This window comes from Pipistrellus kuhlii, unplaced genomic scaffold (assembly GCF_014108245.1).
Source record: "Pipistrellus kuhlii isolate mPipKuh1 unplaced genomic scaffold, mPipKuh1.p scaffold_m20_p_18, whole genome shotgun sequence".
In the NCBI taxonomy this organism is placed as follows: domain Eukaryota; kingdom Metazoa; phylum Chordata; class Mammalia; order Chiroptera; family Vespertilionidae; genus Pipistrellus; species Pipistrellus kuhlii.
Window position 1 is genome coordinate 8,059,716 of NW_023425493.1, and position 10,285 is coordinate 8,070,000.

At 40.3% G+C, this 10,285-nt stretch overlaps 1 protein-coding gene across 5 annotated transcripts in view; it reads left to right on the plus strand.

Moving 5' to 3' along the window:
• The first annotated feature begins 4,393 nt into the window (after nt 1-4,393).
• The window catches only part of C4BPA (complement component 4 binding protein alpha), a 24,320-nt gene continuing 18,428 nt past the window's right edge, over nt 4,394-10,285 (plus strand). The window contains exons 1-4 of one of the 5 annotated variants that reach the window (XM_045583080.1): nt 4,394-4,589; nt 7,223-7,225; nt 7,578-7,582; nt 10,204-10,285. The exon at nt 10,204-10,285 is cut by the window's right edge and continues 85 nt beyond it. In XM_045583080.1, the coding sequence (XP_045439036.1) occupies nt 10,208-10,285 (78 nt within the window). In that variant the 5' untranslated portion in view covers nt 4,394-4,589; nt 7,223-7,225; nt 7,578-7,582; nt 10,204-10,207. Of the gene's footprint in view, nt 4,590-7,222; nt 7,325-7,577; nt 7,583-10,200 lie in introns of those variants that run through there. The other 4 variants (XM_036442327.2, XM_036442325.2, XM_036442326.2 and 1 more) reach the window with 4 other exon arrangements.

Sequence of the window (10,285 nt, forward strand, 5' to 3'; positions counted from 1 at the left end):
TAAGAAGAAGAAGAACAAGAAGAACAAGAACAAGAGGAGGAGGAGGAGGAGGAGGAGGAGGAGGAGGAGGAGGAGGAGGAGGAAGAACAACAACAACAACATAGACTCTCAAGTAGCCCACAGTCTCTGAATGTACATGTCTTCATTTAGGATGGTTAGGATGAAACAGGCATCTTTCACAGAACAGTGTGCTATGGGAGCCCACATGTGAGGTATGACTTCCATCTGGGAAGGGTTAGAGGCAGGAAATTTGTCAAGGAAGATGTCATTGTTATTTGAGCCTTTAAAAATGAGAAGAAGTTGGAGACAAAGATTAGGGAGGAGACATTCCAAGTGAAAAAAGAATTTGAGAAATGTAATGAGAGCCTGAGCTTTTTCAACCAAGTAAGTCCGCTTGTAGAATTAATCTAACTCGAGCAAAATGGCTTTTAATGTGAAGCTATTCATTTTGTTATGACCTTTATAGTCTGCCCTAGTAAGGACTTATGAGCATTGGAAATGTCCCATCTTAGAGAAATGTTAAATAAATCATGACACATCAAATGTAATGCAGCTTTTTATAGTGAAAACTAGAGGCCAGGGCATGAATTCCTACCTGGGTGGGGTCCCTTGGCCTGGCCCGTGATTGGGGCTGTCTTGCCCAGTCCTGACAGGGGCCATTTGGGCCAGCTGGACAAGGAGAGAGACCACGGAGGTTGACTGGCTGTGGGAGATTGGCTGTGGGAGCATACTGACCACCATGGAGCAGCTCCTGCATTGAGTGTCTGCCCCCTGGTAGTCAATGCATATCATAGTGACCGGTCAACTGGTTGTAACAGTCACTTAGACTATATATATATATATATATATATTTATATATTTATCATATATCATATATCATATATCATATATCATATATCATATATTATATATATTATATATATATCAGAAAATTATAAAATATAATCTTGAATCTTGAAATAAAATACAGAAAGACAAGTTGCTATGATTGAATTTATTAAAAAACTTATTCTTATAGAAAAGGATCAGGCAATAATAGATACAGATGAAAACAGTTGTCTTAAATTTTAAGACTTAAAAGATGAAATTACAGGTATTAACTTTTAAAATAATAATTTGTTCCCACTGATTTTTAGAGAGAGTGGGAGGGAGGGAGGGGAGACAAAAGAGAGATGGAGGAAGAGGGAGAGGGAGAGGGAGAGGGAGAGGGAGAGGGAGAGGGAGAGGGAGAGGGAGAGGGAGAGAGAGAGAGAGAGAGAGAGAGAGAGAGAGAGAGAGAGAGAGAGAATCATTAATGTGATATTGGTTGCCTCCCTTCCCACATGGACCTGACTGGCCTGGGGATTGATCCTGCATCTCAGGTATGTGGACTTAGCCAGGAATCAAACCCATGATCCTTAGGTGTGCTGGATGACACTCTAACCACTGAGAAAAACTGGCCAGAGCTAAATAATAATTTTTGAGAGGTGCTCTGCAGAGGCAGGAAAGATGGGGCCTGTTTGGGGACTAGCACATTGTCTGACTTGGCCTGAATAAAGCATGGGAAGTGATGAGAGAAAAAGCTGGAAAGATCCATTACAGTAAGTCTATAGAGGGCTTTAAAAGGTATGTTGGAGATTTTAAAATTATTTGGTAGGCAGTGAGTACAAATGTAAGACTTTTAAATAAGGAAGTGATGAGGACAGAACACAGACTGTAGGTACTACTGGTGGAAGTAGGAAAAGAACTGAGACAGAGAATCCACTACAATAGTCCCCAGGAGCGACAATGATGGCCTGAACCAGTTTGATGGCAGTAGAAATAGAAAAGAAACAGCAGATAAGAGAGACATTGCAAAACCCAATAAGAATAATATGTCAACTGACTGAACGTTGGAGGATGAGGGAGAGAAGAGTTTGAAGGGGAGTCTGAAATAGTATTCCTGGGAGCCTGGCTTAATGGTGGGGTCAGAGGTAAGGCTCTAGGCAGGAAACGAGAAGTTCCCCTTTGGATGTGCTGAGTATAAGGTACTTGTAAGATATCCATTTAGGAGAGTAATCAGAGATAAAGATAAAGATGTAGTTAGAGATAAAGATATAGTTCTCTTATAGGGAATAGTTAAAGCCATGAGAGTAAGTACGGTAACTAAAGATGTGAAGAAAAAAGAATTTAAAAGAAGAGCCTGGGGTGTATCCATACTTAGGAAGGAGAAAGTAGGGGTACAAATAATCAACAAAGAGCTATTAGTAAGATTGGAGCATCAGGAAAGTCTAAGTGAATGGAAACCCTGGGAGAAGAGAGTTTCAGAAAGGAGATAATCAGCAGTGTTCCAGGCTGCTAAGAAACCAAAGGAGATAAATACATTTTGGGTTTGGAGAAAAGGTCATGTCTCAAAGAGGTCTTTCAGAAATGGTGGGAAGAAGTCAGATGGGAAGGCCACAAAAGGAGGGCTGAGGACTGATAATGAGAAAGAGTAGGGAGGAAACGTGGAAGCCTTTTTTGAGAAGTTCAGCATTTCACAACAGAAGAAACATAGAATTTAAGGTTTCAGCAAGATGAAGGCAATATTTCAGGATGAAAGACACGCTGAAAATAAGGAAGGCTTTGGTTGGTAGTTCAGTTGTCCTGATACACCAAGGTTTTGGGTTTGATTCCCAGTCAGGACACATACAAAAACCAACCAATGAATGTATAAATAAGTAGAACAAATAGATATATATCACTCTCTTTCTCTCTCTCTCTCTCTCTTTTAAGAAAATAGGGGGAAAGGGGTGGGGGGCGGGGAGAGTAAGAGATCAACCAAAGGACTTGTATGCATGCGTATAAACATAACCAAAGGACACAGACATAGGGGGGTGAGGGTATGTGCTGGGGGATGGGAGTGGCCGGGGAGAGGTCAATGGGGGAAAAAGGAGACGTATGTAATACTTTAAACAATGAAGAATTTAAATTAAATAATATAAAAAAAAGAAAATAGGGGAAAGAACAAACACATATCTTCTGAAATAAGAGTGAATAGGAAAGAAAACTTGGGGTGGGGAGAAGCTACTGTAGAATGGTTTTCTTTTTTAGTGAAGTAGGACACAGGTCATCTGCTGAGATTAAGACACTTAGTGATCTGGAAAGAAAAATTTGAAACAGTAACTCTGGAAAATAAAGAACTCCAATAGATTGGAAAAATGGTATTTTCAAGACTCAATTTTAAGGTAATATTTCCTCTAACTTAGCTCTCAAAACTATACAATCCAGAATCCTCCTTTATGCTCATTCTTATCAAATCATTTTCACCTTTTCACCCATGTGAAAAACTCTAATATCTTCCTCATTTTATTTATTTATTTACTTATTTACTTAAAATATGTTTTATTGATTTTTTGCAGAGAGGAAGAGAAAGGGATAGAGAGTTAGAAACATCGAGAGAGAATCATCGATCAGCTGCCTCTTGCACACCCCCTACTGGGGATGTGCCCTCAACCAAGGTACATGCCCCTTGACTGGAATGGAACCCGGGACCTTTCAGTCCGCAGGCCGTCGCTCTATCCACTGAGCCAAACCGGTTTCGGCATCTTCCTCATTTTAATCTAGTAATTTCCACCTTTCATTCAAAGCTCAACCTAAATGTTATATATTCTGTCAAAACATCTGCTGTGCTTCTATTCCTTCTTTTCTGAAAAATTTAAGAGACTTTTGTATTTATTATAGAAAAGACAAAGTTGTCAGGAAGAATTGCTTTCTCATAGCAATCTCCTGAGCTCACAAACTTGAATCTTAAGGATTAATAACTTGATTGGATAATGTTTGAGTTTGAGATCTGTTCTGGATCATGTGATAATAAACATGGCTGGCTGTTCATTGAATTCTTCTGAGCAGCACTCAATGGTAGACTAACTTCTGGAGGTCACTTAGTGCTCAGCACTTAGTAGTAGTAGGGTTGGTAGTAGTTAACATTTACTGAGTACTAATAATATTGCAAGCAATGTGGCACCAATCAGGAACTCAATAAATGTATGAAACTCCCCACCTTTTTCCTATTTTCTTGAAGTGACCAAGACAGGTCAAGGTCATCTAGAGGTCACAGTGCCCAGGAAAGCCTACTGGACCTAGCATCATGGAAACTGTGTCATGTTTGTGAACTTAGTCTGAACCCTGTTGTAGCCAAGGATCGCAGGCTAGCTGAATTGAATTTTTCATAACCTCATGTGTTTATGAATAAAGAAAAAGAATTCTGGCATCAAATACATATTACATTTTCATTTAGGGGAAATGGTTGGCAAAGAGAAAAATGATTGCAACATGTTATCTAGAATGAGGGCTAGTAGAGAGGAAGGAGATTGGGTAAACACTGGTGCTGTGTTTCTGCTGTTAATCATTCACTGGGCCAATCAAGAATCCATTTGCCTCTTTTTATGCAGCCGTCCCCAATCAGCCAACCACATGGCTGTAATTCCGGGACTTTTGGTAGACCAATGACTAGAAAGCATCAGGATATTCTGGTAAACTGTTATCTGAGGATGAAATAGAACCATTAGAGATCAAGGCAGTTTTCTTCCTTAAGAAACTACCCAAGGCATCACAATAGAGTCTTCTGCTGCTTCCTCAGCTACTTGCAGGTCAGTGGATTTCTTGGGGTACTTTGGGGAAAGGCTGGTGGTTTAGGAGTGCAAGATTAGAAGGATGAGACAGAGATAAACACTTGGGGTGTTTTCAGCAGAAATCTGTCCAGCAGTAATGCATTAGGGTGTTTACATGACTTGAGTACTTTTAATCTCTTCTGAGCCTCAATTTTTAATGATAAATGGGGGAATAATAGATACATACTCAAAATAAACTGAAGTAGAAAAAAAAGTTGTTGCTCTTGTGATTGTATCTAAAAGTTGAGTGTGTTGGTTTGTTGTGCTTTTTTTTCTTCCCCATCTATGAAGGAGAGTGGAAGCAGGAGGTAAGCCAGACTTCCCAAAGGGGTTCAAAGAAGACCTGGTTTTCATAGTCTGCATTCTGAAAATTAATGCAATTTCCTTTGGAGATTTTATTAGCTCCTCGATACCTCCTTCACCATGGACAGTAAAGACCTTTATAACTGATAAAAAGGAGGATATTGGTCAGTGTCAAGTTACTTTGTGAAGCTAGAAGCCATAGTCATCCTCACCTCCTCTATTTCCCTCACTTGCAATGTTGATTATTATTTCTTCTTGAAATTCTCTTCCTGCTTGGGCATGACATAGTACTATCCTGGGCCTCATTTTAGTTCTTCATCCACCTTTCTTTTTGTCAACTCCTCTTTTGTCTCTTTCTATAGTAGTACAAGGAGAATAAAAAAGTAGAATATCCAGAAGAAAAAGAAGCGTCAAAAAAAGGTTTATAGTAAGTGTAGAGATACATTTAAATATAATATGCACACAGAAGTAAGAAACTGATATCTATCTTTCTATCTATCTATCTATCTATCTATCTATCTTCTATGATATGAAGGAAAATGTGGAAACAAGTTCTTCCTGGAATCTCAAAGTGATGTGATTGAGAATTGCAGGCATAAGCAAGGAGACAAAACAATTGAGACTATAGAAAATATTCTTTACCAAGGTATCTGAAATTTAGAAGGAGTAGTTTAGATATAATAAATACATTAACTTGAAAGTAATCTTTGATGGAAGAAGAAATTTGGGGGCTGAGGATTTTCCCCGTGCCTCTCAAATTGTACTGCATTGGCCAGGGCCAATAGTATTTTTTGCAAGAGACCCACCATGTTGACTATAGCTCTTGAGTTGGTTTCATTTCCGTAAGAATTTAGAAGGTGAGGATGTAATTGACCTCTGAGGGCATATGCTAGAGAAACGCTAGCTTTTCAGTGGGCACTACAAAAGTCTGCACTTTGTGGACAATAGATTTAAGTTTAATGTCCAATGATTTAAGTTTAATGTCTTTGTTTTCATGATGAGAAACAGATTCAAGGAGCTGCTGTAGTTTCTATAGGATCACAAAATTAGATGATGGTACTGCTGGGACTCAAGCTCAGACCTCCATACTCTGGTCTGCTGAATTCTGGGCAGGTTCTGCTGAGGCACCAAAGAATAGGACGGTGAACCACAAATACTGCATCTGCCAACTGAGCTACTGTACATCCTGAGAATGTGTAAGGGGAATCAGATCACTGTATCATCTCTTCAAAATACACAAAGCACTTCCCATTATTTCATTTGACCCTCAGTAAGGCAGTCAATCGTTCTTAAGGAGATAAAACTGAATTGGATTTTATGTATCTCACATTTATTGGAACTCTATTATATGCCATATATAATAGTAGGTTAGGCTCCTTACAAGGACACCTGAAGCCCTAGCCGGTTTGGCTCAGTGGATAGAGCGTTGGCATGCAGACTGAAGGGTCCCAGGTTCGATTCTGGTCAAGGGCATGCACCTCGGTTACAGGTTCGATTCCCTGGCCCTGGTTGGGGCGTATGTGGGAGGCAACCAGTCAATGTGTCTTCTCTCACATTGACGTTTCTCTCTATATATCTCTCCCCCTCCTTTCCACTCTTTCTAAAAATCAATGGGAAAATATCCTCGGGTGAGGATTAACAGCAACAACAACAAGAACAGTTGAATAAATAACTTCCTTGTCTGGAAGAGACTTACAGTCTATTTCAGGAGGCAGAAGTGAATAGAGACAATACAATGTGGTGTTGCAATTAAGGTATCAGGAATGTAATAGAGGAGCATAATAGAGACTGATATTTCCTGGTGGTGTTGGCACTTCTTCGTCAAGGAAGTGACCTGATCTCCATGTTGGAGGTGAGAGCGTCCATGCACGAGGGAGAGTACTCTATATAAATGACTGACACTGTTTAAGAATCATCCCAGGGGGTGCTTTGGGAAAGGTAAGCACGTTCATGAACTTGAAGCATGGAGTTCGAAGTGAGCAGAAGCAGAGGAATGGGGCCCTGAGGAATTGGGAACCCCAACAGCTTTTAAGTAAGCTGCTTTTTAGGATTATCACCACGCCAACGAGGCAGCTGGCTTACACATGCCTGGAGGCTTTTGTAGTGGTGTAGGGTAGGGTGAAGGAAATTAGGAGAACCGCACCCTGGACTGTGGAAGTGGGGTGTAGAGGAGAGTGACTGGATATGAAAAGGAGCCACGGGAGAGGAGGCGAGGATAACTCAGGTTTCTGGTGGGGGCGGCGAGGTGGAGAGTATTTATTACTTTAGTGAAACAGAAAACACAGGGGCCGAGCACTATTCAAGAGAAGAAAGTTTGGGATCTGTTGGATTCCAGGTATGTGGGAGATAGAAATGAAGCAGTTGGAGATACTGATCTGAACCTTGGAAATCAGAACTTACATTTTAAAAAGGTGTTGTTTTTTTTCTTAAATATGAAATCTAACAAGTGGTTGCTAGGTCTGGGGTTGGGCACAGGAATGGGAGGAATAAGGAGAAGTTAGTAAAAGTGTGTTAACTCTCGGCTATAAGATGAAAATGGTTTGAGGTTCTAATGTAAGACATGGTGACTACAGTGGGTAATATTGTACTGTACAGTATCATTAAAGTTTGCTAAGAGAGTAGCACTTACGTGTTCTTGCCAAAAAAGGAAAAGGTAAACCTGAGAGGTGGTGCATGTATTCATGAACTAGGAATGGGGAGGGGAAGGTTCCTTGGCAGTGCCTCTGTCAAACCACCCTGAGGTACACTTTAAGAAACTTACAATTCGTCCCTTTCACCGCAATCAAGCTGACATTTAGAAAATTTGAGAGTCAAACATTTTAGCTCTTAGACTTAGAGTTACAAGTGAAGAGGAAAAGGGCAGTGACTTATTTCTGGATTTGCAAAGAAAATGGACAAACGGTTACACTTTTCAAACACAAACGTTCATTTTTAAGTATTATGCCAAAAACAATTTGCTGAGATCACCAGTCAGCATTATAGACTTTTATAGGGTTAAAGGTTGAGTGCAATTGGCAAAGCTACACTCTCTAAAGTTCAGCAACACCTGCTTTGTTAGAAAAAAACAGTTTGCAAGATCAGTTTTATGAGGCAGATATCTGTTTCTCTGCAGCTGCAGGGGAGAGAAAAGACTTCCTCCTTATTTTGCCAAGATTTCTTTCACTGCTTTTTTTTTTTTTTTTTTTTCAGGCTAAGCCCTGGAATTCCGCCAGTTAGCAACTAGAATACGGGAGGCAGGCCTGAATGGCTCAACATTGACACGGAAGGAATAGGGTAGAATAACGTGTTTATTAACAGTGAGTTTATGATGCTTGCAAGGTTTTGTACCTACAAGAGGCAGTTGGGCCCAGAGGACTATGAGTGATCCATGGGTGATGCTTAAAGTCGTGGGAATAGATGAGTCCCTCTGAGGAAGACAGTTAAGGGTGAGGGAAGAAGAAGCCCCTGAGAGAAGGGTGAGGCTTAATAAGCTTATATAGGTTTCAAGTGTACATTCCTATGACATAAGATTGGTACATTGTACTGTGTACCCTGCACCAAAGTCAAATCATCTTCTGTCACCAGAAACGTTGAATTTTATCTTTTATTCTGACATTTCTGTTAGATCCAGATGAGGTTGCACCCCCTACCCCTCATAGTCTGGGACAGAAATATCTTTAAGGGAAATACTGAGGACATGCTTAGTATGAATTATGGACACATGGGAGTGCATATATATATATATATATATATATATATATATATATATAGATCTCTCCTCTCTCTTCTCTCTCTCTCCCTCTCTCTCTCTCTCTCTCCTCTCTCTCTCTCTCTCTCTCTCTCTCTCTCTCTCTCTATATATATATATATATATATATATAGATATATAGATAGATAGATAGATAGATAGATATATAGAGCCACTTTTTCAAAACTGCAAATTGCTTGATGACCTATTTTTTCAGTTGACAGCTGTTTTGAGGAATTTCCAAGACTATACATAGCCATCCAACTCTTTTTCTCTATCTCGTCATTTCCCTGTCTTTTTGTTTTGTTTTATATTTGTTCCCTTTTCTCTAAATCCTCTGCCATTTCCTTAGTCACATCATCTCTGTGGCTCACCTGGTCAATTGTAATAGCCTTCTTTTTTTTATGTCACTTAAAAATTATGTAATATTTTATTTTATTATTTTTCCCCATCACCATTTATCCCCCATATACCCTCTTTCATCTCTGCTGCCCCCTCAGCCAACCTTCCTGTTTCTTCTCTTTGTTTAATCTCTTGTGTACACATCTGCCACAGCCATCTTCTTAAAGCACAAGGATGTCACTCCTTAGCTTTCAAGCAAACAAACCCCAAACCAACTAACAAAAAGGCTCTTTATTCCTCAAAGAATAGCACTCATAAACCCCTAACTTGGCCTTTCTATCCCTTTTCAGGCACACCTTTAAGTCGCCCCTTCCTTCACGACTATCTCCCCATCTCAGGTACTATTTTCTAGCCACATTGAAATACTGTCAGCTGGTCCCCAATTTGCCCTGCATCCATTCTGTAATTTAAAAAAATATATATTTTATTGATTTTTTTACAGAGAGGAAGAGAGAGGGATAGAGAGTTAGAAACATCGATGAGAGAGAATCATTGATCAGCTGCCTCTTGCACATCCCCTACTGGGAATGTGCCCACAACCAAGGTACATGCCCTTGACCGGAATCATACCTGGGACCTTCCAGTCCACCGGCTGACATTCTATCCACTGAGCCAAACCGGTTTCGGCCATTCTGTAATTTTTAAAGCATAACTCAACTACAGCCACCTCCTATCTCTCCCCTGGGAATTAATCTGCTTCTTCTTCTTCTTCTTCTTCTTCTTCTTCTTTTTTTTTTTTTTTTAAATATATTTTATTGATTTTATACAGAGAGGAAGGGAGCAAGATAGTTAGAAACACTGATGAGAGTCATCGATCAGCTGCCTCTTGCACACCCCCTACTGGGGATATGCCCACAAGCAAGGTACATGCCCTTGACTGGAATCGAAACCGGGACCCTTCAGTCCCCAAGCGACGCTCTATCCATTGAGCCAAACTGGTCCCAGCATTAATCTGCTTCTTAATAGAGCCCAACCCCCTCCACCACCACCACCACTCCCCACCCTAGAAGCTAACGCTCACTGTCTTGTGTTGTCACATTGATACATGTCTTCTCTTCCAGCCTAATTTTCTTGAAGACACGGGTCCTATTGTATTTATCCTGGTGCTTTATAACAAGTAAGCATTCAACGACTGTTTATTAAATTGAGTTCTTTCAGCAGAAAAATGGTGGAGACACCTGAGATCATGCACCCTCCAAGAGCTCCAAATGGCACCCTTGATAGAAAGGGGAGAATGACAGCC